The sequence below is a fragment of the Puma concolor genome, chromosome C2 (genome assembly GCF_028749965.1).
Source record: "Puma concolor isolate L17-30 chromosome C2, mPumCon1.1.hap2, whole genome shotgun sequence".
Taxonomy (NCBI): Eukaryota; Metazoa; Chordata; class Mammalia; order Carnivora; family Felidae; genus Puma; species Puma concolor.
Genome location: NC_141675.1, coordinates 111710594 through 111738587, shown reverse-complemented (window position 1 = coordinate 111738587; position 27994 = coordinate 111710594). Strand labels below are relative to the sequence as shown.

General features: G+C 39.2%; 1 protein-coding gene and 1 pseudogene across 5 annotated transcripts in view; one reads left to right on the top strand and one right to left on the bottom strand.

The window, feature by feature from the left end:
• Positions 1-17722, top strand: part of TMEM45A (transmembrane protein 45A) — an 87051-nt gene extending 69329 nt beyond the window's left edge. For 4 of the 5 annotated variants that reach the window (XM_086675619.1, XM_086675618.1, XM_086675620.1 and 1 more), the window contains exons 5-6: positions 6918-7063; positions 14602-17089. In XM_086675619.1, coding sequence (XP_086531745.1) covers positions 6918-7063; positions 14602-14773 — 318 coding nt within the window. In that variant the 3' untranslated portion in view covers positions 14774-17089. Of the gene's footprint in view, positions 1-6917; positions 7064-14601; positions 17090-17201 lie in introns of those variants that run through there. The other variant, XM_025913343.2, reaches the window with a different exon arrangement.
• Positions 17723-24240: 6518 nt separating this feature from the next.
• On the bottom strand, positions 24241-26400 carry LOC112849837 (tubulin epsilon chain-like; annotated as a pseudogene).
• Between the last annotated feature and the right edge of the window lie 1594 nt (positions 26401-27994).

Below are 27994 nucleotides of genomic sequence, written 5' to 3'. Positions count from 1 at the left end.
GGCTGTCACAACTGAGAATAGACTGACCTAATGTTGTCCCTTTTGGCAGAGAAATAATGTTTTCATATTTTTCCAAAAGCTTTTCTAAGAAAGAGCTATGAGGTTAACATTTTGGGGTGTAAATCTGTGACTATTTAAAAACCTTTTCCATCTATCAGTATGTCTAGACTAGTTTCTTTTTTTACCTGGTGGCCAGACTAAATAACGCTTAGAGGCTTAAAGAAAAATGAACATTTAATACCAGTGCAAACACACACACCGACAGGAAATGAAGGTTTAGCCATAGTATCTCTCTCTATCCTCAGATGACTCCAAAACAAAAATGTCTAGAGACTTAGGTGAATTTTTATGCTTTTATTTTGATGCTTTGTGTGGTGTTATGAAGGTTTATGGCCCAAATTGTCTTAAGCTAATCATATGACATTGTGATTTGCTTTTCACCATACTTTTTCTCTCTCTACTTCTCCATAGATGGGTAATACTAGCATATAAATAATAAATAGACACATTGTCACATGTAGACTCTTTGACCTGTAAGAAGATGTGAAATAAATGAGGCAAATGTTCAGATTGGCTGCTTTTTTTTTTTATAACTCATACACGAATGATTGGGTGATAGGCAAACCTGGATGGAACGCCCTTCCCAACCTCTAAAAATGATTTCTTTCATGAATGTCATTCTAGTCAGATATGCTTTCTGAAAAACCTATCCATGTCATGCAATTTAAAAAAGAAACAGATACCCTTCAAAGTCCATTCATTCCATGAATCATGATTTCTCTGAGACTCTTTGTGGGAGAGTATTTCTAAGGCTCACTTTTGCACTATGTCATTTCCAAGTTCCCTCACATCATTGTCAGAGCTGAGGCACAGAGACCATCAGGAATGAGGAAGACATTTCTGCTGTGTTTGCTTCCTATTACTTTGAACAGTTACTTCTATTTCATCACCCAGCTCCACTAATTGCCCCAAGGACTCCTCTCAAGAATTCCCAGATTACTGAGCCCAACGTAAAACTCAGCTTTGTTTTGCCTTTAAGAAAGACAAAAGTTCATTCAAAGATATCAAAAAGACCCAACTAAAGCAGTAGTGGTCTGAAGTCTGATATAGTGGATCAAACACTTGCTTAAGGCTAATAGTGTTGAAAGAAGTGATTAGAGAATAAGATATAAAACAATAGGAAATTCGAACTCCAACCTATAGGAAATGGGCCTCTGGCTTGTTGTATATTAGAGAAGATAATTATTTACATTTTAAATGTGATATTAATGAAGCTTAAACTACTCAAAAACAGATGGTCAGAAGTGGCATAGAAGATACAGCAAGAAAAAATTCTTTTTAAGACCTATTTTTTTGTTATTGTTGAAATTTTACATTAGGAAGCAAATTAGAATATTAAATGAAAGAGTAATGGCTGATTCTATATTTAAAGGAAAATTTAATGAGTTGTGGCATCTTTTGGCCTTTGTATTTCAGCTTTCCTAATTCACTTGCTTTTAGCCTGAAATGACTTGGGAATGTTTCTATGGCTTTCACAATAATCACATCAGTTAACTGTACTCATAGGCTTCATGGTAGCTTTCAGTTTCAGGCTATAAGGGTCTCAATGAGATTGGCAGTGAGAGGCGCTCAAAGTCTCTCTTTAAGCATTTGACTGGTAGGATTGGTGATGACCAATGAAGGTGACTTAAAGAGATGTTTTATTTTGAGTGCTCTAAAAAGCAATTGTGAGTATGGCATGGAAGGAGAAGTCCGTGAGACTCTAGGTCAGGCAGACCTGGACTTGAAGTCTGGTTCCACCATATTTATCTCATGAATGTATACTGTATATTCTATGCCTTACCAGAAGGTAAAGTTGAGTTGGGATTTGAAAGATGGATGAAAAACCACTAATGTGTCCAGGCTTCAGGTTTAGGATAAGTGATTCTCCTTTGCTTATTTTGGTCTTAGCTCCTGTATTAGTTTCTTTCTCTTTTTTTTTTTTTAAGTTTATTTTTATTTTGAGAGAGATAGAGAGCAAGCAGGGGAGGAGCAGAGAGAGAAGGAGACAGAATCTCAAGCAGGCTCTGTGCTGTCAGTGCAGACTCGACATGGGGCTTGAATTCACGAACTGTGAGATCATGACCTGAGCCAAGACCAAGAGTTGGACGCTCAACCAACTGAGCCACCCAGGCACTCCAGCTCCTGTATTAGTTTCTTAGGGCTGCAAAAACAAAGTCCCAAAGACTGGATGACTTAAGGCAATGGAAAGTTATTCTTTCACTGTTCTGGAGGCCAGAAGTCCAAAAATCAAGGTGTCAGCATATTGGTTTCCTTTTGGGGACCCAAAGGGAGAATCTGTCCTATGCCACTATCCTAGAGAGTTGTCAGCAATCCTTGACATTCCTCAGCTTATGGCAGCATAACTGCAACCTCTGCCTCCATAGTCACACCTGTGTGTCTCTGTGTACCTGTGTCTTCACATGGCCTTCCATTATAAGGACACCAGTCATTGGATTTAGGGCCAATTCTAATCCAGTATGACCTCATCTTACCTTGATGACATCTGAAAAAACCCTATTTCCAAATAAGGTCACATTCACAGACACCCAGTATTGGGACATCAACATGTCCTTTTAGAGGACACAGTTTAACCCACAACAGCTGCTAACCCTTACCTCTGGGAGCTATAGCAAATCACTCCCCAAGCAGAGATAGATGGATCATGGCACTGGAAGGACATTGGTGGGACAAATAGGAATTGTGGAACTTGTCCATAGTTCATTACACTCAACTGTCCTCTAAAAGACCCTTCCTTGACACAGAATTTCTCTATCACCTTCCATTAGTGGCTGCAAAAGGAGGGCATGAAAAGCAGGGGAATAATGATATCTTCTTCTTGGGGTTATTATGAGGACTGAAGATAATCATGAAGTTTACATGCATGAGTGAAGTTAAGCTGCCCCACACATAATGGTACATCTACCAAGTGGAAAGAGAGTGGTAACTCTCTTTCCAACTAAAGGGAATTCTTTAAAATGGGAAATGGAAACAAGTGATTAAGGCCCAAATCTTGTTTTTTCCTGATTTACTCAGGCTATTTGAAATTTCATACAGAAATGGAATTAAAATTTCACTCAATGTTATGGATTAAATGCTTTTTTGTTCCTGTAAGATTTCATTTATTAGATGTGTAAATCTGGGCAAATTACAAAACCACCCAATTTTCTCATCTGGGTGATGAAGATAATAGTACATCAAAATGGGATAATAACACATCATTGCAGGGCCATTGTAAGGAAAACTCCCAAGCAGCATAACTGACATTTAGTTAGCCAATATACGGTGGATATTTGTCCAGTTATCCATGTAAGTATCTTGTTATTGTAATTTTTTAGCATCTGACAGATGTCCATCCCTCTATCCCCCATCTGTACATCATCTGTCCAAGTCTATCTATCTATCTATCTATCTATCTATCTATCTATCATCATCATCATCTACCTATCTTCTCTATCATATTATTTTTTATTGGGATAAACTTTACATAACATAGAATTAACCATTTTAAAGTGTATAATTCAGTGCCATTTAAGTACATTCACAATATTGTGCAACTCTCACCTTTATGTAGTTCTAAAACATTTTCATCACTCCAGAAGGAAACCTTGGAATCATTCAGCAGCCATTCTCTTTCATTCTCCTCCTAGCCCCTGATAATCACTAATTTGCTTTTTCTTTCTATGGATTTACCTATTCTGGATATTTCATGTAAACAGAATCATACAATATGTGACTTTTTGTATCTGGCTTCTTTCCCTTAAAATAATGTTTTCAAGATTAATCTATGTTGTATCATGTATTAGTGAATCATAACTTTTCATAGCTTAATAATATTCCATTGTATAGATGTACCATATTTTGTTTAATTCATCATCAGTTGATGGGCATTTGGGTTGTTTTCAACTGTTGACTATTATGAACAATTTGTTTACAAGTTTTTGTTTGAATACTTCTTTTTAGTTCTTTTGGGTATATACTTAGGAATGGCATGTGATAATTAATTCTACACTTGGCTTTTCGAGAAACTGTCAAATTGTTTTCCACAATGACTACACCTTTTATATTCCTATCAGAAATTTATAAGGAATCCAATTTCTCCATATTTTTACTAACACTTGTCATTATTAGTGTTATTACCATCCTAGTGGGTGTGAAGGGGTATCTCATTGTGGTTTTGATTTGTATTTCTCTAATAACAATGTTCATCATTTTTTTCATGAGTTTATTGACCATTTGTATACCTATTTTTGGAGAAATGTCTCTTAAACTCCTTTGCCCATTTAAAAAATATATTTTTTTGTCTTTTAGTTGTTGAGTTTTAGGTCTTTATACATTCTAGATATTGACTTCTTTTAGGTATATGATTCAGCAGTATTTTATCCTATGCTATGGGCTGTCTTCTCATTTTCTTTCTTTTTTTTTTTTAAGTTAATTTATCCATTTTGAGAGAGAGACAGAGAGAATGAGCAGAGGAGGAACAGAGACAGAGGAAGAGAAATAATCCCAAGCAGGCTCCACACTATCAGCATCAAGCCTGATGTGGGACTGAAACCCATGAACCTTAGATCATGACCTGAGCCAAAATCAAGAGTTAGACACTTAACTGACTGAACCACCCAGGGGCCCCTGTCTTTTCATTTTCTTGAAAGTGTCAATTGAAATACAAAAGTTTAATTTTGGTGAAGCTCAATTTATGTATTTTTTCTTTGGTTGATTGTACTTTTATTTAAAAAAATTTTTTAACGTTTATTTATTTTTGAAGGAGAGAGACAGAGTGTGAGTGGGGGAGGGGCAGAGAGACAGGAAGACACAGAATCTGAAGCAGGCTCCAGGCTCTGAGCTGTCAGCACAGAGCCCGACGTGGGGTTCACAAACTGTGAGATCATGACCTGAGCTGAAGTCAGATGCCCAACCGACTGAGCCACCCAGGCACCCCAGGTTGATTGTATTTTTACTGTAATATCTAAGAAGTCATCAGCAATCCCAGGTCATGAAGATTCCTCCTATGTTTTCTTCTAATAGTTTTATGGTTTTACTTCTTATATTTAGTCTTTGACCAATTTTGAATTAATTTTTGTATGTGGTGTGAGGTAAGGGTCCAAATTCATCCTTTTGTATGTGGATATCCATTTGTCCCAGAACCATTTGTTGAAGAGACGATTATTTACCCATTGAATGGCCTTGGCACTCCTATCAAAATGAATTTTCTACAGACATATAGATTTATTTCTGAACTCTCAATTCTATTTCATTGATCTATATTTCTATCATTATGTCAGTACCACCCTATTTTGATTATTGCAGTTTTTGTAGTAAGTCTTGAGATCAAAAAGCATAATTCTTACAACTTCGTAATTCTTACAACTTTTTCTTTTTTGAGGTTGTTTATGGGTTCCTGGAAATTCCATATGATTTTTAGGATCAGCTTTCCATATCTGTAAAAACAACAACAACAACAAAAACCATTGGGATTTTGATAAGGATTGCATTGAGTTTATAGATTGCTTTGGGTGTTATTGACATCTTAATAATTTTAAATCATCCAGTCCATGAACATGGGATGTATTTCATTTGTTTAGGCTTTGATTTCTCTCAACAATGTTTTATATAGTTTTCAATGTACAAGTCCTGAACCTCCTTGATTAAATTTATTCCTAAGTATTTTATTTTTTTCAATGCTATTATAAGTGGCATTGTTTTCTTTTTTTTCTTTTTTTTTTAACGTTTATTCATTTTTTTTTAATTTTTTTAATTTTTTTTTCAACGTTTATTTATTTTTGGGACAGAGAGAGACAGAGCATGAACGGGGGAGGGGCACAGAGAGAGGGAGACACAGAATTGGAAACAGGCTCCAGGCTCTGAGCCATCAGCCCAGAGCCCGACGCGGGGCTCGAACTCACAGACCGCGAGATCGTGACCTGGCTGAAGTCGGACGCTTAACCGACTGCGCCACCCAGGCGCCCCATATTCATTTTTGAGACAGAGAGAAACAGAGCATGAATGGGAGGTCAGAGAGAGAGGGAGACACAGAATCCGAAACAGGCTCCAGGCTCTGAGCTGTCAGCACAGAGCCCGACACGGGGCTCGAACTCACGGACCACGAGATCATGATCTGAGCCGAAGTCGGACGCCCAACCGACTGAGCCACCCAGGCACCCGACATTGTTTTCTTAGCATAATTTTTGGGTTGTTCATTGCATGTGTATTGAAGTACAACTGAATTTGTGTGTTTATTTTGTGTCCTGCAAGTATGATGAATTCATTTATTAGCTTTAATAGTTCTTTTGTGTACGGATTCTTTAGGATTTTCTCTATATAAGATTATATCATCTGTGAATGTAGAAAGTTTTACTTCTTCCTTTAGAATCTGGATGCCCTTTATTTTTCGTGACTAATTTTTGGCTAAAAATTTTTAGTACAATGTTGAATAGAAGTGGTGAATCAGACACTCTCATCTTGTTGCTAATCTTAGGGGAAAAGCTTTCAGTCTTTTATCATTGAATATAATGTTATCTGTGAGCATTTATTTTAAAAACTTTTTGTATTCTAATTCTGAAATAACTGAGTGAAATTGCACAACTTAGAAACCTGGCATATTCTCTGAAAGTCCATAATCCACAGAGATGATTACTATCCACATTTTAAAAATTCATCTTCAAATGTCCTTAATGTTTTTTTTTTTTGGAATTATGACCTGGTAGATACTATCTGTATTACTTAAATAGGCAGTGAAACCTGATGACCTATCTGTAGCATCTCAGGTAATTAGAGTTGTCTTAGTTAAGATTGATCTTGGAACCAAACATTTTGAAATGTGCTATCATTGGGAATGTGATTGATTATTTTCAATATGTGCTTTTTGTTTTAAATTACAGATTGGTTTTGTCCTTTATCCCCCTAGTGGAGGTCCTGCATGGGATTCAATGGATCATGACAACATTATGTTTCTCAGCACATGCTTTTGTTGGCATTACACATTACACATTGTCATTGTTGGAGTGATTTATGCCTTTGTTACTTGGTAAGTTAGTGACTTTTTTGTTCATGGAAGCTCTATTCCTTGGTATATGACCAACAAGACTCAAAAGTATTGAACTTAAGTTCAAAGGGGGACTTCATTCTTTAGTATTCCACAAGACAGGGTAATGTAGCAGAAAATTATCTGCAAACCCAGAAATCCCCCCCTTGAAAGAATAAATGCTGGTTTAAAGTTAGACTCGCTCAACAGTGTCTCAGCTGTCTCTCTGACCTATGACCTATGTGTCTCCCTTCAACACTTTTCTGTGCCTTTGTGTCTTTGCATATGCTGTTTCTTTTTCCAAATGGGCCTCTCCATACCTGCAGTGAGCCCTCGATTTGCCCATGTGGACATTAATGTTAGCAATTCACAAGCTTGGTGTCACATTTTGATCAACATTTATGTTTCCCATTAAATATGAGTATGTGATTAATTTGACATTTACTCTAATATTTCTAAAAGTAAGATTCAGTTGTTTTTAGAAAGACTCCGATTCAATGTTTCACAATGAACGAAGAGCAATATAACAGACAGATTGATAAAACACATATTCCTAGCTCTCCTACCTATCAACTGTATGACTTTGGGCAAATTATGTAACCACATTAAGTCTCAGTTTTGTTGTTTGCAAAATGGGAAAAATAATAGTACCTAAATAAGAAATGTGTGTAAATGTATGCATAGGACATAATGAGGGTGCAGTGGAGGTTATTCTTGTTGTTCTTATTCTTTTTGTGTTATTTTTCTTGTTCTCCTCCTCCTCCTCCTCCTTCTGTATCAAAAAATGCATAAAGTATAGACCCTATGGGGAGAAACAGACAATTTAGATACAGTGCAATTGGTGGAAATAGTAGAACAAAGCACTATTGGAGCCCAGAGGAGGCTTCCTCATATTTGAGAATTAAGCTTCATCTTGAAGAATAAGAAATAGAAAAAGTTGAACATGATTCCTATCTTTAAGGTAGCTCATACCAAATCACAATGGGTCTAGCTGATCCCAACTATTAAGCATGCAGACTCTACACTTAATTCTGCAGACGTCAGCACTGATCTAAATGTTCTATATCTGCAGTTTTCATTTGGTAGCCATGAACTACTTAATTATGTGGTTATTGAACACTTGACATGTGCCTAGTGCCACATTAATTTAAATATCTGTATATGCATAGTGACTACCATATTGGACAGTATACATCTAGTAGGTTCTCTAGATAAATAAACTGCAGTAGCTGCTTCTAGGCCCAGTGTGGTCTCAGCATCTTCAAAAACTAGCTTTCTACTCTTCTTTCCCAGGTCACCCCTCCTTCTTTGTGCTTTTTTTTGTCTGTTTTTTTTATTTATATATGAAATTTATTGTCAAATTGGTTTCCATACAACACCCAGTGCTCATCCCAAAAGGTGCCCTCCTCAATACCCATCACCCACCCTCTCCTCTCTCCCACCCCCCATCAACCCTTAGTTTGTTCTCAGTTCTCAACAGTCTCTTATGCTTTGGCTCTCTCCCACTCTAACCTCTTTTTTTTTTTTTTTTTTCCTTCCCCTCCCCCATGGGTTCCTGTTAAGTTTCTCAGGATCCACATAAGAGTGAAACCATATGGTATCTGTCTTTCTCTGTATGGCTTATTTCACTTAGCATCACACTCTCCAGTTCCATCCACGTTGCTACAAAAGGCCATATTTCATTTTTTCTCATTGCCACGTAGTATTCCATTGTGTATATAAACCACAATTTCTTTATCCATTCATCAGTTGATGGACATTTAGGCTCTTTCCATAATTTGGCTATTGTTGAGAGTGCTGCTATGAACATTGGGGTACAAGTGCCCCTATGCATCAGTACTCCTGTGTCCCTTGGATAAATTCCTAACAGTGCTATTGCTGGGTCATAGGGTAGGTCTATTTTTAATTTTCTGAGGAACCTCCACACTGCTTTCCAGAGCGGCTGCACCAATTTGCATTCCCACCAACAGTGCAAGAGGGTTCCCGTTTCTCCACATCATCTCCAGCATCTATAGTCTCCTGCTTTGTTCATTTTGGCCACTCTGACTGGCGTGAGGTGATACCTGAGTGTGGTTTTGATTTGTATTTCCCTGATAAGGAGCGACGCTGAACATCTTTTCATGTGCCTGTTGGCCATCCGGATGTCTTCTTTAGAGAAGTGTCTATTCATGTTTTCTGCCCATTTCTTCACTGGGTTATTTGCTTTTCGGGTGTGGAGTTTGGTGAGCTCTTTATAGATTTTGGATACTAGCCCTTTGTCCGATATGTCATTTGCAAATATCTTTTCCCATTCCGTTGGTTGCCTTTTAGTTTTGTTGGTTGTTTCCTTGGCTGTGCAGAAGCTTTTTATCTTCATAAGGTCCCAGTAATTCACTTTTGCTTTTAATTCCCTTGCCTTTGGGGATGTGTCGAGGAAGAGATTGCTACGGCTGAGGTCAGAGAGGTCTTTTCCTGCTTTCTCCTCTAAGGTTTTGATGGTTTCCTGTCTCACATTCAGGTCCTTTATCCATTTTGAGTTTATTTTTGTGAATGGTGTGAGAAAGTGGTCTAGTTTCAACCTTCTGCATGTTGCTGTCCAGTTCTCCCAGCACCATTTGTTAAAGAGACTGTCTTTTTTCCATTGGATGTTCTTTCCTGCTTTGTCAAAGATGAGTTGGCCATACGTTTGTGGGTCTAGTTCTGGGGTTTCTATTCTATTCCATTGGTCTCTGTGTCTGTTTTTGTGCCAATACCATGCTGTCTTGATGATGATGGCTTTGTAGTAGAGGCTAAAGTCTGGGATTGTGATGCCTCCTGCTTTGGTCTTCTTCTTCAAAATTACTTTGGCTATTCGGGGCCTTTTGTGGTTCCATATGAATTTTAGGATTGCTTGTTCTAGTTTCGAGAAGAATGCTGGTGCCATTTTGATTGGGATTGCATTGAATGTGTAGATAGCTTTGGGTAGTATTGACATTTTGACAATATTTATTCTTCCAATCCATGAGCAGGGAATGTCTTTCCATTTCTTTAAATCTTCTTCAATTACCTTCATAAGCTTTCTATAGTTTTCAGCATACAGATCCTTTACATCTTTGGTTAGATTGATTCCTAGGTATTTTATGCTTCTTGGTGCAATTGTGAATGGGATCAGTTTCTTTATTTGTCTTTCTGTTGCTTCATTGTTAGTGTATAAGAATGCAACTGATTTCTGTACATTGATTTTGTATCCTGCAACTTTGCTGAATTCCTGTATCAGTTCTAGCAGACTTTTGGTGGAGTCTATCGGATTTTCCATGTATAATATCATGTCATCTGCAAAAAGTGAAAGCTTGACTTCATCTTTGCCAATTTTGACGCCTTTGATTTCCTTTTGTTGTCTGATTGCTGATGCTAGAACTTCCAGCACTATGTTAAACAACAGCGGTGAGAGTGGGCATCCCTGTCGTGTTCCTGATCTCAGGGAAAAAGCTCTCAGTTTTTCCCCGTTGAGGATGATGTTAGCTGTGGGCTTTTCATAAATGGCTTTTATGATCTTTAAGTATGTTCCTTCTATCCCGACTTTCTCAAGGGTTTTTATTAAGAAAGGGTGTTGGATTTTGTCAAAGGCCTTTTCTGCATCGATTGACAGGATCATATGGTTTTTCTCTTTTTTTTTGTTAATGTGATGTATCACGTTGATTGATTTGCGAATGTTGAACCAGCCCTGCATCCCAGGAATGAATCCCACTTGATCATGGTGAATAATTCTTTTTATATGCCGTTGAATTCGATTTGCTAGTATCTTATTGAGAATTTTGGCATCCATATTCATCAGGGATATTGGCCTGTAGTTCTCTTTTTTTACTGGGTCTCTGTCTGGTTTAGGAATCAAAGTAATACTGGCTTCATAGAATGAGTCTGGAAGTTTTCCTTCCCTTTCTATTTCTTGGAATAGCTTGAGAAGGAAAGGTATTATCTCTGCTTTAAACGTCTGGTAGAACTCCCCTGGGAAGCCATCTGGTCCTGGACTCTTATTTGTTGGGAGATTTTTGATAACCGATTCAATTTCTTCGCTGGTGATGGGTCTGTTCAAGCTTTCTATTTCCTCCTGATTGAGTTTTGGAAGAGTGTGGGTGTTCAGGAATTTGTCCATTTCTTCCAGGTTGTCCAATTTGTTGGCATATAATTTTTCATAGTATTCCCTGATAATTGTTTGTATCTCTGAGGGATTGGTTGTAATAATTCCATTTTCATTCATGATTTTATCTATTTGGGTCATCTCCCTTTTCTTTTTGAGAAGCCTGGCTAGAGGTTTGTCAATTTTGTTTATTTTTTCAAAAAACCAACTCTTGGTTTCGTTGATCTGCTCTACAGTTTTTTTAGATTCTATATTGTTTATTTCTGCTCTGATCTTTATTATTTCTCTTCTTCTGCTGGGTTTAGGCTGCCTTTGCTGTTCTGCTTCTATTTCCTTTAGGTGTGCTGTTAGATTTTGTATTTGGGATTTTTCTTGTATCTTGAGATAGGCCTGGATTGCAATGTATTTTCCTCTCAGGACTGCCTTCGCTGCGTCCCAAAGCGTTTGGATTGTTGTATTTTCATTTTCGTTTGTTTCCATATATTTTTTAATTTCTTCTCGAATTGCCTGGTTGACCCACTCATTCGTTAGTAGGGTGTTCTTTAACCTCCATGCTTTTGGAGGTTTTCCAGACTTTTTCTGTGGTTGATTTCAAGCTTCATAGCATTGTGGTCTGAAAGTATGCATGGTATGATTTCAATTCTTGTAAACTTATGAAGGGCTGTTTTGTGACCCAGTATATGATCTATCTTGGAGAATGTTCCATGTGCACTCGAGAAGAAAGTATATTCTGTTGCTTTGGGATGCAGAGTTCTAAATATATCTGTCAAGTCCATCTGATCCAATGTCTCATTCAGGGCGCTTGTTTCTTTATTGACCGTGTGTCTAGATGATCTATCCATTTCTGTAAGTGGGGTGTTAAAGTCCCCTGCAATTACCACATTCTTATCAATAAGGTTGCTTATGTTTATGAGTAATTGTTTTATATATTTGGGCGCTCCGGTATTCGGCGCATAGACATTTATAATTGTTAGCTCTTCCTGATGGATAGACCCTGTCACTATTATATAATGCCCTTCTTCATCTCTTGTTACAGCCTTTAACTTAAAGTCTAGTTTGTCTGATATAAGTATGGCTACTCCAGCTTTCTTTTGGCTTCCAGTAGCATGATAAATAGTTCTCCATCCCCCCACTCTCAATCTAAAGGTGTCCTCAGGTCTAAAATGAGTCTCTTGTAGACAGCAAATAGATGGGTCTTGTTTTTTTATCCATTCTGATACCCTATGTCTTTTGGTTGGCGCATTTAATCCGTTTACATTCAGTGTTATTATAGAAAGATATGGGTTTAGAGTCATTGTGATGTCTGTATGTTTTATGCTTGTAGTGATGTCTCTGGTACTTTGTCTCACAGGGTCCCCCTCAGGATCTCTTGTAGGGCTGGTTTAGTGGTGACAAATTCCTTCAGTTTTTGTTTGTTTGGGAGACCTTTATCTCTCCTTCTATTCTAAATGACAGACTTGCTGGATAAAGGATTCTCGGCTGCATATTTTTTCTGTCTAGCACACTGAAAATCTCGTGCCAATTCTTTCTGGCCTGCCAAGTTTCAAAAGAGAGATCAGTCACGAGTCTTATAGGTCTCCCTTTATATGTGAGGGCACGTTTACCCCTTGCTGCTTTCAGAATTTTCTCTTTATCCTTGTATTTTGCCAGTTTCACTATGATATGTCGTGCAGAAGATCGATTCAAGTTACGTCTGAAGGGAGTTCTCTGTGCCTCTTGGATTTCGATGCCTTTTTCCTTCCCCACTCAGGGAAGTTCTCAGCTATTATTTCTTCAAGTACCCCTTCAGCACCTTTCCCTCTCTCTTCCTCCTCTGGGATACCAATTATGCGTATATTATTTCTTTTTAGTGTATCACTTAGTTCTCTAATTTTCCGCTCATACTCCTGGATTTTTTTATCTCTCTTTTTCTCAGCTTCCTCTTTTTCCATAACTGTATCTTCTAGTTCACCTATTCTCTCCTCTGCCTCTTCAATCCGAGCCGTGGTGGTTTCCATTTTGTTATGCATTTCGTTTAAAGCGTTTTTCAGCTCCTCGTGACTGTTCCTTAGTCCCTTGATCTCTGTAGCAAGAGATTCTCTGCTGTCAGCTATACTGTTTTCAAGCCCAGCGATTAATTTTATGACTATTATTCTAAATTCACTTTCTGTTATATTATTTAAATCCTTTTTGATCAGCTCATTAGCTGTTGTTATTTCCTGGAGATTCTTCTGAGGGGAATTCTTCCGCTTGGTCATTTTGGATAGTCCCTGGTGTGGTGAGGACCTGCAGGGCACTTCCCCTGTGCTGTGGTGTATAACTGGAGTTGGTGGGCGGAGCCGCAGTCAGACCTGATGTCTGCCCCCAGCCCACCGTTGTGTCCACAGTCAGACTGGTGTGTGCCTTCTCTTCCCCTCTCCTAGGGGCGGGATTCACTGTGGGGTGGGGTGGCCTGTCTGGGCTACTTGCACACTGCCAGGCTTGTGATGCTGGGGATCTGGCGTCTTAGCTGGGGTGGGTAGGCAAGGTGCACAGGGGCAGGAGGGGAAGGCTTAGCTTGCTTCTCCTTAGGTGATCCACTTCAGGAGGGGCCCTGTGGCAGCAGGAGGGAGTCAGATCCGCTGCCGGAGGTTTGGCTCCGCAGAAGCGCAGAGTTGGGTGTTTGTGCGGAGCGAGCAAGTTCCCTGGCAGGAACTGGTTCTCTTTGGGATTTTGGCTGGGGGATGGGCAGGGGAGATGGCGCTGGCGAGCGCCTTTGTTCCCCACCAAACTGAGCTCTGTCGTCAGGGGGCTCAGCAGCTCTCCTTCCCTTTGTCCTCCAGCCTTCCCGCCTTCTGAGCAGAGCTGTTAACTTATGACCTCCCAGACGCTAAGTCGCGCTTGCTGTCGGAACACAGTCCGTCAGGCCCCTCTTCTTTTTGCAAGCCAGACTCGGGGGCTCTGCTTGGCCGGCGAGACGCCCCTCCGCCCCGGCTCCCTCCCGCCGGTCCGTGGAGCGCGCACCGCCTGGCCGCCCTTCCTACCCTCTTCCCTGGGCCTCTCGTCTGCGCTTGGCTCTGGTGACTCCGTTCTGCTAATCCTCTGGCGGTTTTCTGGGTTATTTAGGCAGGTGTAGGTGGAATCTAAGTGATCAGCAGGACGCGCGGTGAGCCCAGCGTCCTCCTACGCCGCCATCTTCCCTCCTCTTTGTGCTTTTTTGAGCTTCACTGCTGAAGCAGCTTTGGTGCTGAGTCTCTTAGTAAGGGAACCATTTCCTTGTGTAACTCCCAGATGTCTCTGCTAGGCTCCTGGTCAGCTTACTTTGATCTGTAGTTACCTCCTTCTAGAGGTCTAAGTGCTTTTGGGTACTGGGAGATTCTAGCTTCTCATTGACTGATCTCTATTGGTCCTACATCATTCCCCCAAAGCATGCTGTTAAGACTGGCTCTGCCACTAAGTAAAACTTTGCTTCTTCCTGTTGTTCTAGGCTGACATCTGGGCCTCATCCCCTTAGGGGCTGGGCAGCCTCCAAGAATAAAGGCGACATTCAAGGAGCCTCTCTAGCTCATGTCAGCTCTCTTCCATGGCCAAAAGAAGACTACTGTCTCTTCCTGTTTCAAAAGGCTTCAGACCCCTCTTATCCACTTACAACTTTCTAGAAACCGGAAACTCCATGTTTATTTTCTCAACACTCCCCACCTCCAGACACCTTTATCTTTTGTGACCACTTAGTCCCCTCTACCTGGCATATCCAAATCAAACGCCATATCTTCTATGAAAACTTCTGTGATAATTCTAGTCCTCATTTCCCTTCATGAGCTTGGATAGTACTTGAGTCGCTACTACTCATTTTAACAATTGTGATCTATCTTTACTATTAGCCAGTCTTATCTGCTAGCTAGGTTGTATCACTTTTAGGAAAAGACCCTTTTCATATTTTACATGGCTGTTGGCATGCCATCAAACATGCAGTAGGTATTCATTAAACACTTATTTGCAGTTTTAATAGATCTACTCAGTTACATGAGTATGGGCTTTATTTGTTTGGAAATCATGTTTCAGATGCTTTTCAGTTTTGCTCTCATATTGCTTTGGAAATATAAGACCAAGAGCTCATGTTATGAGGTATGTTGATATAAACTTAAGGAATAACTTACAAAATGTCATGAAGATTCAGTACTGACTTTCAGTGAGGTCCCATGTAGGCTAATTCAGTCCTATAATCATAAGCAGTTTTGACAATCTATTTTTCAGAGTTGAATGTGAAGTTGTTTGTAATTCAGTCACAGGTGATGGATTTTCAGGGGACCCTCTGCTCTTTCTCTTGTTAACTGCAGAGTACATATGGGAGCAAAAACTCAGACACATCCTGACCTTAGTATCCTGGACTTGTATCATTCTGGAAACTGGCAATTATTTGCACTTCTTCTTCACCCTTCCAGCTTTTAACCTGTCTGCACTGGCCATTTATGCATGTGCCAATACCTAGGGCTATAGGATACAGATAGAACCTGAACATGCGTCAGCTTGGTGGCTGTCACAACAGCAAATACCACCCAGAAAGAAGGAGTGGGAAACAGGAAGAGTCACTAGGGTCTGTGTTAACAATTAATTTGTAATAAGTAGCCATGTCTTTGTTTTATTTTCTGTAAGAGCCATCAAGAATGAATCTAATTAATGAATTAACAATCCATTTCATTTACATGTATTGAGGTTGTGCAATGTAAAGATAACTATGTGAATTTAAAAAATGACACAAACGTTTCCCAGACTTTAACTTATTTAAGACTATTAGTCTTTCATGAAAACAGTGCCTTGAAGAGCCTAGGACATTGGGAGCAACATCAATAGTCAGTTAATAATCAAAGCAAATTATTTTGATTGGTTTCTTTGGCTCTTGATGAGTGAATAGTTTTTATTACTACTACTTGCTTGTTGTATTATTGGAGGAGTTAATGCTGAGTTGAAAGAGAATTAACCTCTACAAATAAGTGAGTGATATCAACTCCTAGCAGATTGTTCCAAAGGTCATTGATTCATCAAATGTGTGTTGAGCCACTGTTATGTACCAGACTCTGGCTAGCATTAGGGCACTAAATAAGGTGAAGTCTTTGCTTTTATGATGCTTATATTTTTGTGAGATCCAGAAAACAAGTAAAGTCATTACATGTTTATAGGGGCAGGCCAGACCTTCACTGGAAGAAGAAGACAGGCAGAAGAAAATAAGGGTAAAGATGCAGATAGGTTGGTGAAGTTTAACACAAAATTATAATGATTTTGATGATTTGGTGTATCAAATGTGTGTGTTCCCATGTATTTTTGGAACTGAACTATGTTTTATTGATATGGTCATAGTACAATGTCTTTACAAATAATCATGCACAGGGAAAGCTTTGCTTAGTCCTTATTTTATCAGAGAAGTGGAGAGTCTGCCACAAAGAACCTTCATATCTCCCAATATCAAAAATTATTTTGCTGATTCCCCCAGACCCACAGATCTCTTAATCTATGAAAACAATCACAGTGGTGGAGGGCACTTCTTGCATCTTCTTAGTTAATCATGGATCACTACATGGACCATCACATGCAGTTGAGCATGCTGGCCTGCACAAGAGCACCCCTCTGAAGGCACAATTTGGGACAGACCTGACATGAGTTTTGACACGGGGAAGGAGATGTCTTCATGCACTTCCTTTATAGGAGAGGGCTCCTTTTTGTAATGCATAGCAAGGTGTGGACTTGATGGAAAAGCTCTCAGCTGAGCTTGGTTTCTTCTGGGCTTGCTGCAGTCCAGAGATTCTCTTGTTTCTTTCAGAAATGATCAAAGCTATGAATAATTAGGCATTTTCTGACAACGAACTCAACAATCATGTCATACATGATACAAGCTATATTGTATCTGTTTACTTATACACTGCTTTAGTCCACAAAAAGGTTTCATGTAGCTCCAAAGTCAAATAAAAGTGATTTTTTTTGAGTTGCCTCTCCCATTTGTACAGATAATTTGCAGTTTGCTGTATTATAGATACACATTACTCTGGGTTTTTATTAGACAGCATAACATGAGATGCCTTTCATTCTCTTTAGGTTGGTTAAATCTCGACTTAAGAGGTTCTGCTCCTCAGAAGTTGGACTCCTGAAAAATACTGAACGAGAACAAGAATCAGAAGAAGAGATGTGATTTTGAGGGCCATCTAGTCTTTCTGGATGAACTTTTCTTTTTTGGAATATTTTTGTTCATGGTTTTGTTTTTTGATCTTTTGCTTGGAGAACAGGTGGCTGAGGATGATTCTTGGTGTATTGTTTGTATTTCCAATTTGCTTAAAGTATTTGAATTCAAATATTTTGTTTTTAGATTTGTAAGTACTTTGGATGATAAATGCATTTTGCACATAAGTCATGGTATTTGGGGCCTGGAGTGACTGTTTCCAGATGATTTTAAGTCTGATGCCCATGCTAAGAAAAATGTGTTATTTACCTTATAGATACGCTCAAGGTTCCTGGGCTTGCTATCATTTGTAATTCATTAAACATGGAATTACACTTGTTTATCTTGTTGTTGCAATGAGAAATAAAGGAATGCAGGAACCTTGGTTCAGACACCTCAAGTCTTTGTTTTTTTAATGCAACTACACCTCACCCTTGCATCACGAAGAAGGAGCTGTGTGACAAATTCTGGAACACCTGTGTTCTGCCCTGGGAAAAGTAAGCCAGAAGTCATCCTGAGTTGTGCAGTCTTTTAGGGAAGACAAGAAAAACAATCCCTAGGACACATGGATGCAAAGCCATGGAGACTGGGAAAGGGGAGTTATGATGTCATCTATAGAGTAAAATGTCATTAAACAGCATAGCATAGCCACCATACCGTCCCTTCTACTGAAATAGTGGAGGGGTTAAAATAAGGAAAAGCATTTTATGGAATACCCAGGTAAACAGTCAGAGCTCTTACCTAGTCTTGGACTAAGCAGCCCTTAGTGGGGAGTCAAGAAATCTCATTTCTAATTCTGACCTTACGACTAACCTGCCTCTAGGGCTTTAGAAATCACCATGTCCTCTTTAAAGTAAGGGAATTGAACTGGATGAGTCATGGGACACTTTCTAGCTATCACATTTTATGAATCTACAATCTCTGAGACAAAGTGAAACCAGAGACAGATGATTTAGTAAGTACAATGTTAGTTGGAAAGGCCAGTCTCTTCCGTGACAGAAAAGGTAGAAAAGGTAAGGAGGCCTTCAGGGATCCTTGAGGACTGACTTGAATATGAAAGAAAGAGGCAGCCTCGTGGGCAGCTGGAGGTGAAACATGGGCAATGAAATCCTGAAGCTCCATGGCATTCCAGAAAGCACTGACAAATCCAGACGCCTGCCCCATTTGCTATTTTCACAGTGACACTGGAGAGGGAAGTGAGTGGATTCTTTACGCCAAAGAACTGGACACTTCCATTTTTTTATGTAAGGGTTGAAAACAACTGATGTGGGTGCTTGGGGGCTTATTTTGAATGATACAATAAGCCTGAGTGCATTTCTGGCATATGAAATGTCCACAGGCATGTGATGTCCTCACGTGATCATGGGCATTCTGCATCACGCATATCCTCTATCTTTTCCAGTCCAGCAAGTTTCTGTAACTTTGGCAAGTTTGTTTCAAAAGAACTGTCAGCTGCCATTCATGAAAATGATATTGCTGGTATTTAAGCCTGAGCAGGGACACTCGGAATACTTAGCCTAAACCAGATTAAAGCTGGAATATTGAAAACTGGTAAATGAGAATATTCTAGCAGCCTTTATGAGAGAGCACAAATGTCTGTTCCTTCAGTCTCTGGACAGAGTGCAAGTGAGATGCAACTCCATGAGTTCTCAAGAAGGGTGGGGGGGGAGGGGGAGGCGGTAGGGGTAGGGAACATTTGGTTCAGCTCTAAACCCACGGTCTGGGGCTCTCTGCTTCCAGGGCCTGAAATGAACGATAATTATTTTTAAATGTTTATTTATTTTTGAGAGAGAGACAGAGTGCGAGTGGGGGAGGGGCAGAGAGCGAGGGAAACACAGAATCCAAAGCAGACTCCAGGCTCCAAGCTGTCAGCACAGAGTCCAATGTAGGGTTCAAATTCATGAACCATGAGATCTCATGAGTCGGGCGCTGAACCGACTGAGCCACTCAGGTGCCCTTATAAATTTGAATGCCATTATTGTAACTTCATGGAAGCCTTCACCAAGGAAGGGGTGGGAGAAAGTGCCTTCCTTTATTTTTATTTGTATTGTATCTCAACTCTTCCAAAACCCTGGGGTCTCAATTCCTGAGCTTTTGTCAAACGTCTTTTGTGGGTATCCCAAGCTTCATTTGCCATGGGTAAAGAAACTCCTTAAATAACTCAGCCCAATATCAACACTGTTGATGTGACACCAGCTCTTCGGTGATTTCCGTGACCTCCAATCTCCTTTGCTTGGGAAATGTTCAGTGCAGCCTCTGATTGCATTAATTTCCAGCTCATTGTTGAAATGGGAGATTGTGTCACGACTTTTGGTGTACTCCACATCATTTTATCACTACAGTGATCATCAGTTGAGGCTATATTGGTTGTATTTGGGATGTGGATTCATAAGGTGGTATAGGAGTCACTAGGGACTACAGGAACAATGAAAATAAAAGCTGAGAAGTAAGGAATTCTCCCAAAATACAAGGACTTGATAGATTAAAAACCATGAAAGAAAAGTTCGTACACGTGAAGAATCGATGCAGAAATTCTATATTCTGTCTAAGGTGAATTCCAGATAGAGAAGATTGAGAAAAAAGAGAAGAAATAAAAGAAATAAAAGAAAATAAAAGAATTTCCCCTATATAATGGCAATGAGGGGAGATTTTTGCTTTAAGCTTGAAAAGGTACTTTAAGAGATGTGCAGTGACTAGAATGATTAGGCTGCTGGACTAAACCAGTAAAGATGGGAAAACTTAAACCTTTTAAATATTTTAAGTTCAATTTATGAATATTATTATTTCTATTTTTGAATCCTGCAAATTTAAACCCTCAATTTTAGGCAGACTTTGATGTTAGGACACCATTTTACACTTAGATAATTAGATTTCTCTTTAGACATCTTAAACTCTGTTTATGAATTAAATATCTTTGATTTTCTTCTTAAGAAGGGTGCTTCAATTAACTGACAAATCTTCCCAAGTTGTTCAGTTATTCTTGCAAATCTAATGTATTAAACTTACAGATGTGGTGAAACTTAAGTGTTCTTAAATGCTCTGCTACAGTGTATAAACTTAGTGAGGTTTCAACTTATAATCATAAGCCTAAATCTGTTACTCAATTAAACATTTATAAATTGGATTTGCAAGACTATTCAGCATAGACAAAATTATTTTTAAAATTAGAAATACCTAAATGCTAAACATGTATAATTTCTTAACACAAAAATATCATGAGTTTGATTCTCTTCAACATTACTTTTTACCTTGACAAGGTCCCAGTAGTTCATTTTTGTTTTCGTTTACTTTGCCTGCAGAGACATGTCTAGTAAGAAGTTGCTATGGCCGAGGTCAGAGAAGTTGCTATCTGTTTTCTCCTCTAGGATTTTGATGGTTTCCTGTCACATTTAGGTCTTTCATCCATTTTGAATTTATTTTTGTGTGTGGTGTAAGAAAGTGGTCGAGTTTCATTTTTCTGCATGTTGCTGTCCAGTTTTCCCAGCACCATTTGCTAAAGAGACTTTCTTTTCTCCATTGGCTACTCTTTCCTGCTTTGTTGATGATTAGGAATCTTGCCATTTGTAACAATGTGGATGGAACTAGCGTGTATCATGCTAAGTGAAATGAGTCAGAGAAAGACAAATATCATATGATTTCACTCAATATGTGGAATTTAAGAAACAAAACAGATGAACATAAAGGAAGGGAAGGAAAAATAAGGTAAAAACAGAGAAGGAGGCAAACCATGAGAGTCTCTTGAATACAGAGAACAAACTGAGGGTTGCTGGAGGGGAGGTGGGTGGGAGTATAGGCTAGATGGGTGATGGGCATTAAGGAGCACACTTGTTGGGATGAGCACTGGGTGTTACATGTAAGTGATGAATCACTGGGTTCTACATCTAAAACCAATACTACACTGTATGTTAACTGACTTAAATTTAAATAAATAAATTAGAAAGAAAAAAAAACACATAACTTAATTCTGAATCTTTCCATGATAAAATAGGCTTACTGTTAAGGAAGTGATTTGTTTACAACAGGCAATGCTAGGAAATACCTAGTCTGCTAATTGAGCTTTTGGACCCAGATACTGAATGGAACAGGATTCTTGACAGTGATCCTATAGGCGCATGCTGAATTCTGTTATTTATGGTCACTCTATCAGACCCTCCACACAGGCTGTCTCACATTCTTTTAAAGCACAGGGAAGGCACCATCCTAAGCTGGAGTCATACTTAAAATTATCTGTCTTTTCCGCCTACTTATGAAAATCTGCCACCCCCGCCCAGGCTGTCGTGTCACTTGATGGAATTTCATTATTCTTTAGCTCTTAAGATATTTAAATATATTTCCTTCTAAGTATAAAGATTTCTGAACTTGATGTTATCTTGCACTTTGTTTTTCATATATTTCCTATTGGATAAGACTACTCAATTTTTAAAGATATTAAGGTGATAGCCTAATGAATTCTAGGCCAGTCTCTCATTTTTATTTATTTTTAATTTTTTTTCTTTTTTGAGAGAGAGGGGGTGAAGGTCAGAGGGAGAGAGAGAGAGAGAGAGAGAGAGAGAGAATCTTAAGCAGACTCCACACCCGATGAGGGACTTAATTCCCCCACTGTGAGATCATGACCTGAGCTGAAATCAACAGTCAGATGCTTAACCAATTGAACCACCCAGGCACCCCTAGGTCACTGTCTTTTGAAGGTAATTCAACTCACAGCTCTGAGATTAGATGCCAGTATATCTTAGCTTTTGCTGCTTTAAAGCAGAGACAACATTGTTCAGTGCGTGTGTGCACCGTGGGAGGACTTACCATGACTGACACCAAATGTTAAAATGGAGACATGCACTTTTTACCTGGTTCCTCCCATTAACTTGGACTGTTTTGCCATTTTTTTTTCAACATTTATTTATTTTTGGGACAGAGAGAGACAGAGCATGAACGGGGGAGGGGCAGAGAGAGAGGGAGACACAGAACTGGAAACAGGCTCCAGGCTCTGAGCCATCAGCCCAGAGCCCGACGCGGGGCTCGAACTCACGGACCGCGAGATCGTGACCTGGCTGAAGTCGGACGCTTAACCGACTGCGCCACCCAGGCGCCCCTGTTTTGCCATTTTCAAATGGCCTGAGGGAGGATTAAAGAGTTTAAGAAGCTGGGGGTGGAACCCCAAATAATCCCTACCTAATGATTTGTGTCTGAAGCCAAAATACACACAGGTTCTAAAACATATAGACATAAGCAAGCCCAAGTAAACAAGGGGCCTAGCAATTTAGAACGGAACAACGCTCTCCTCTGATCAGAACCTGGCCTAGGTTCCTTTGCCTCTCAGATCCAGCCTAAGTTAATTAAGCATCACATTCAAATAAAATAAAATCACTTCATTTGAGTATAATTCACTCTGCAGTTATGCTGTCATACTGTCTAACAAAACCCTTGTACCAGTCAGGCTGATTTGTTTTCTGTTACCCAAAACATGCTTATTTTAATTTCTATACCTGTGGTGTATTAACCACCCTACCTGCCCCGCCTCCTTGCAGCTTAACTTCTGGAGATTCTTTAAGGCCAAGTTAAAAACCTTTCTTTTCATAGGGAAGAGCTATGAGCAGTAAAAGTCCTCAGTATGTGTGTACATGAGAATATTTCAGTGTTTTTCTTTTTTCTTTCTTTTTTTTTTTTTGTTGAAATTAAAGGACATTATATGGTCACTTGAATCTGTACAAAGAAACAAAGGTAAATACATGGGTAAATGCAAAAAAAAAAAGGTATGTGGTTTGCAAATTTTTTTTCTGTCTATATCTTATCTTCTTTTTTTTTTTTTTTAATTTTTTTTTTCAACGTTTTATTTATTTGGGACAGAGAGAGACAGAGCATGAACGGGGGAGGGGCAGAGAGAGAGGGAGACACAGAATCGGAAACAGGCTCCAGGCTCTGAGCCATCAGCCCAGAGCCTGACGCGGGGCTCGAACTCACAGACCGTGAGATCTTGACCTGGCTGAAGTCGGACGCTTAACCGACTGCGCCACCCAGGCACCCCTATAGCTTATCTTCTTAATAAGGTCTTCTGCAGAATGAATTTTTAATTTTCCCAAGAAAACCCCACGACTTTTCTACTGCTTCCTACCACTCTCTGCCTATGAATTCCTACAGCACCAAGTCCAGGCTCACATTGGATCATTCTCCATCCAGTCCTGTAATTATCTTTACACGTAAATTCTTCCTTCTTACTATTTTATAATCCCTTAATGACAGCCATACTTCTTTTCTTTTTGTTTGTTTAAAAATATGAACATTTATTATTATAAAAACTAGTTTAATAAAAAAGCATATTTAAAGATAATTTAATACGAATACATGTCAAAATAAATGCAAATTATGATTCTTTTGAGTGCAAAAAAAGTGGTTACCCAAAGAAGAAATAAAACCTCCTTAATAGTTGTAATAAAACCTACACCTGAAAAGTTAGAGGGTATCACACAGAAGTAATAAGTTCCTCTACTACTCCTCATACTTATTTTTAAAGAATCAGGAGAATTTAAACAATATGAAAAAATAAGTCACGAATAAATATAAAAATATACCCATGCAAGATTTTTATTGAAGACATGATTATCATTGTATAAATGCCTAAATATCACACTACAAATAAAGTAAAATGTGGAAGAACTCTGTTGTCTCAATTTTAGAAAAAGGGAATTTTTTGAAAACAATGTCTGAAGTCAAGGTCCTAGGACTTCACTAACATCACACACTGGTGTCAACAAATTTTGATGAAATGAAAACCACTCTTTTTTTTTTTTTTGGCAAAAATGCTCTCTGATAGGAAAAGCACAAACACGGCTTTCTAAATCACGAAAGTTCTGAAACAGAATGGTAAGGTGACAAAACCAGTATGAAATTAAGGAAGGTAAAAGTAGTCTTTTGGGGGTTTCTTTTTTACACAGCCATGCTTAGTCTAGGTGAATCTTCCACAGGCATGCTTTGTGTGGCCTCCAGTTGGTTATGTTCCTCTGAGGGCCCTGACAAAGATGACACAGCTTCTGTGAAACAGCTTTCCTCCGCCCCTTCAACTTGTAGGTAGTGATAAAGATGAGCCTTTTTCTTGTAGAGCCTCATGAATCTTGCGGTTCCATGAAGGTAGGCCTCACACATGTGTGCTAGGGCTAATCATGGGAATGGTCCACATGAGGTACTGAACACAGGCTGCTTTTCCAGCCTTCTTGATTCCAGGAGACAAACTGTAGAGAAGGTTTTAATCTTTCAGTAGTTCTGCAAAAATCGGAAACCTGTACTTTCCTCTAACCATAGGTAGAGACTATGTTTGTGGCCAGCCTGAATCAGCTGGTGATCTTTACTAAAGGAATCTGAAAACATCTGATCCAACTTTCAGGTAGGACTGTTAACATCTGCCAGTATACATAGAGGTGTTAGGCTTGACACAAGATCATGCACTTAAGGAAAAGAAACTGAATTCATGATGATTTCTTTGAGGTCCATATTAAGGAATGCTTCAAACCTTGCAGAGCTTGTTAGGTTCAGCAGCAAATTTGCCACAGTGTTGTTCATTGCATCAAAAGACTTCTGGGCCCGTTTCTCAAAAGCCTCAGCACTTGAAGTAACCAGACTCCTTGGCTTTACAGTTGTACCCAACTTTGCAGAATTCACCATGAGAATTCACCAGTTTGCTAATGAGGTCAAATAAATATTGGACGTCAATGGGCAACACAGTCTGCATGCTCAGTAAGGCGAGGTTATGACATCATCCTCACCAGAAGGATAAACTGAAGTCATGGATCTATATACTTCTGGGAATTCACCCTCAAGCTCCTTTAGAAGAAATGTTCCAAGTCCAGATCACGTTCCACCTCCCATGGAATATATTCTAAAAAACACTGCAAATGATCACAGGGCCCAGCCAACTTTCTGAGTTTCTCTAAAATCTGAGTTTCTGAGTTCTCGATAAAGACTGCCAAAAACTTAACGACCCACAGCCCAGTTATTCCCTGAGTCAGAAATATCAGTGATGAGCTGCTTGCTCTCAAACACATCTCTCAATGGTTCCTGCAGAATTTCATTTGCTACCCCTTCCTCCATGTCAATCAAGAGAGCTCATGCTTTCAAAGAACAAAGTTTCCCCTTGGAAATAGTGCCACCATCACCAAGTTACTCTGGTACCCACATTTCTAAACAAGCTGCTTATTTCCTCATCATAATTCCTTTCTGTGGCTATGGCATGCTCCCTTAGTGCAGATCACAGAAGCAGCAGAAAATCTGGCGTCCACACTGGCCTATAAGACCATTTACTGGGTCACCACCGGCTGGAACACTTGTAAACCTGTGCTGGCTTTTGTACCCCTGACCTGGCCCTGTCCACCAGCGGCAACCATGATTCTTTTGTCTCTCTCTCTCTCTTTTTTTTAATGTTTTTAACGTTTATTTATTTATTTTGAGAGAGAGAGAGAGACAGAGAGAGAGCATGCATGGTGTAGGGGCAGAGAGAGAGAGAGAGAGAGAGAGAGAATATCCCAGGCAGGCTCCACATTGTCAGCGCAGAGCCTGATGCAGGGCTTGACCCCATGAACTGTGAGATCATGACACAAGCCAAAATCAAGATCAGACCCAGGCACCCCGTGCTTAATTTTGTACTCTTTCATTATTCTCTAATCCCTGCCTGAGTATAGTGCAGGCTGCTGCAGGCCAATTTCTTAATATCTTTTGTAGCTCCTACAGTGCCCAGGACAGTGCTGGATGTATAATAGGCACATAGTAAATCATGTTGAATTGAATCAGTGAAACTGAGTTTGTTTCTGCCCCCAGAAGAGGGGTGCTCTGAGCTTTGAGTGTCGCTACCATGTCACTGACCCCCTTTATCAGACGACTGGGCCTGGAGGCAGAGCTACAGGTAAGAAATCAAGTTTGCACCTTAGATGCAGATGGCTGGCTCTTAATTCTCTGCCTGTAGAGAACCCTCCTGGCATTATTCAAGGCAAAAACAAGTTTTTCTCTGCAGGTCATACCTAATGGTTTCCTGTCCTTTGTAGCAGTTTTATTAAGCAGGTAAACATAGGCAGGTAAATCAAGGTTAGTGATTGACATGGTCACACAGAAATTGTTTTTTGGTCATATTATTTGCTTTGTGTTTGGAAAAATATTGTTGAAGTGCATACCACTGTTTTTACTATGGACTTGGACAGTAATTATTCTTACCTTTGCAAAGGAAGGTAAAATTTACAAAGCTTTTACATACACACACATTTTCTCATTTTAGTTTCAAAGAAATGCTGTGGGGAGGTTTATAGGGAGCGGGTATTTTTTTTAAAAAAGGGCTTAGTAAGGCCAAGCATCTTGTCCAGTGTTATCCTGTCCAGTCCATGGAAAGCCAGGCCTTTAATCCAGAAGTTCAGCTCTTTCGTTGTGTCCAACACAGACACTCCATAGTGTCAATTCCAGGCCTTTCCTTCCTCCAGATCATGTTTTGAATCCAACATTTAACTGTCCTGTCCAACTTAGTGTTACCTTCAAGTTGAGTAAGAATTCTCTTTGGTTCCTTAAAGTTAATATTTATAAGTGATCCTGTTGATCTATGAAAAGACTAGAAAGAAATTTATTGAGTGTTCACAGTGTTATCTTGGGGTAGTGAGATTACAGATGGTTGTTACTGCTTTTTTAAGTTATAAACTTTTATTCATTTTAAAATATAACTACATTATGGAGCGGCTAGGTGGTTCAGTCAGATAGGTGTCCGACTTTGGCTCGGGTCATGATCCCACGGCTCACGAGCCTGAGCCCTGTGTCAGGCTCTGTGCTGACAGCTCAGAGCCTGAAGCCTGCTTCAGATTCTGTGTTTCCGTCTCTGCCCCTCCGCCACTGGCACGCGTGCATTTTCTCTCTGTCTCTGTCTCTCTCAAAATTAAACACCAAAAAATTTTTAAAAATAAAAGCATAAAATATAACTACATTAATGGTAATATGGAAAAGATAAGTAAAAATTACTTCTTAGTCCCATCTCCCTAAAACAATTATTAGCATTTTGTGTACTTCCTTTTATCTCCTGCATATTTTCACATAATTGTAATCCTACTTTACATTGAATTTTGTATCTTAAATTAAGATACATATTAACATATAATTAACATATAATAATTCTTTTCTCCATGTTACCAAGTAGTCTTCACAATTTTCACTTAAATTTTTTCTTTTTTAAAAAATGTTTATTTATTTTTTTAAACTTTATTTTTTATTTTTTAAAATTTACATCCAAATTAGTTAGCATATAGTACAACGGTGATTTCAGGAGTAGATTCCTTAGTGCCCCTTACCCATTTAGCCCATCCCCCCCTCCCACAAGCCTTCCCATAACTCTCAGTTTGTTCTCCATATTTATAAGTCTCTTCTGTTTTGTCCCCCTCTCTGTTTTTATATTCTTTTTGTTTCCCTTCCCTTATGTTCATCTGTTTTGTCTCTTAAAGTCTTCATATGAGTGAAGTCATATCATTTTTGTCTTTCTCTTACTGACTGATTTCACTTAGCATAATATCCTCCAGTTCCATCCACGTAGTTGCAAATGGCAAGATTTCATTCTTTTTGATTGCCGAGTAATACTCCATTATATATATATATATATATATATATATACACACCACATCTTCTTTATACATTCATCCATCCATGGAAATTTGGGCTCTTTCCA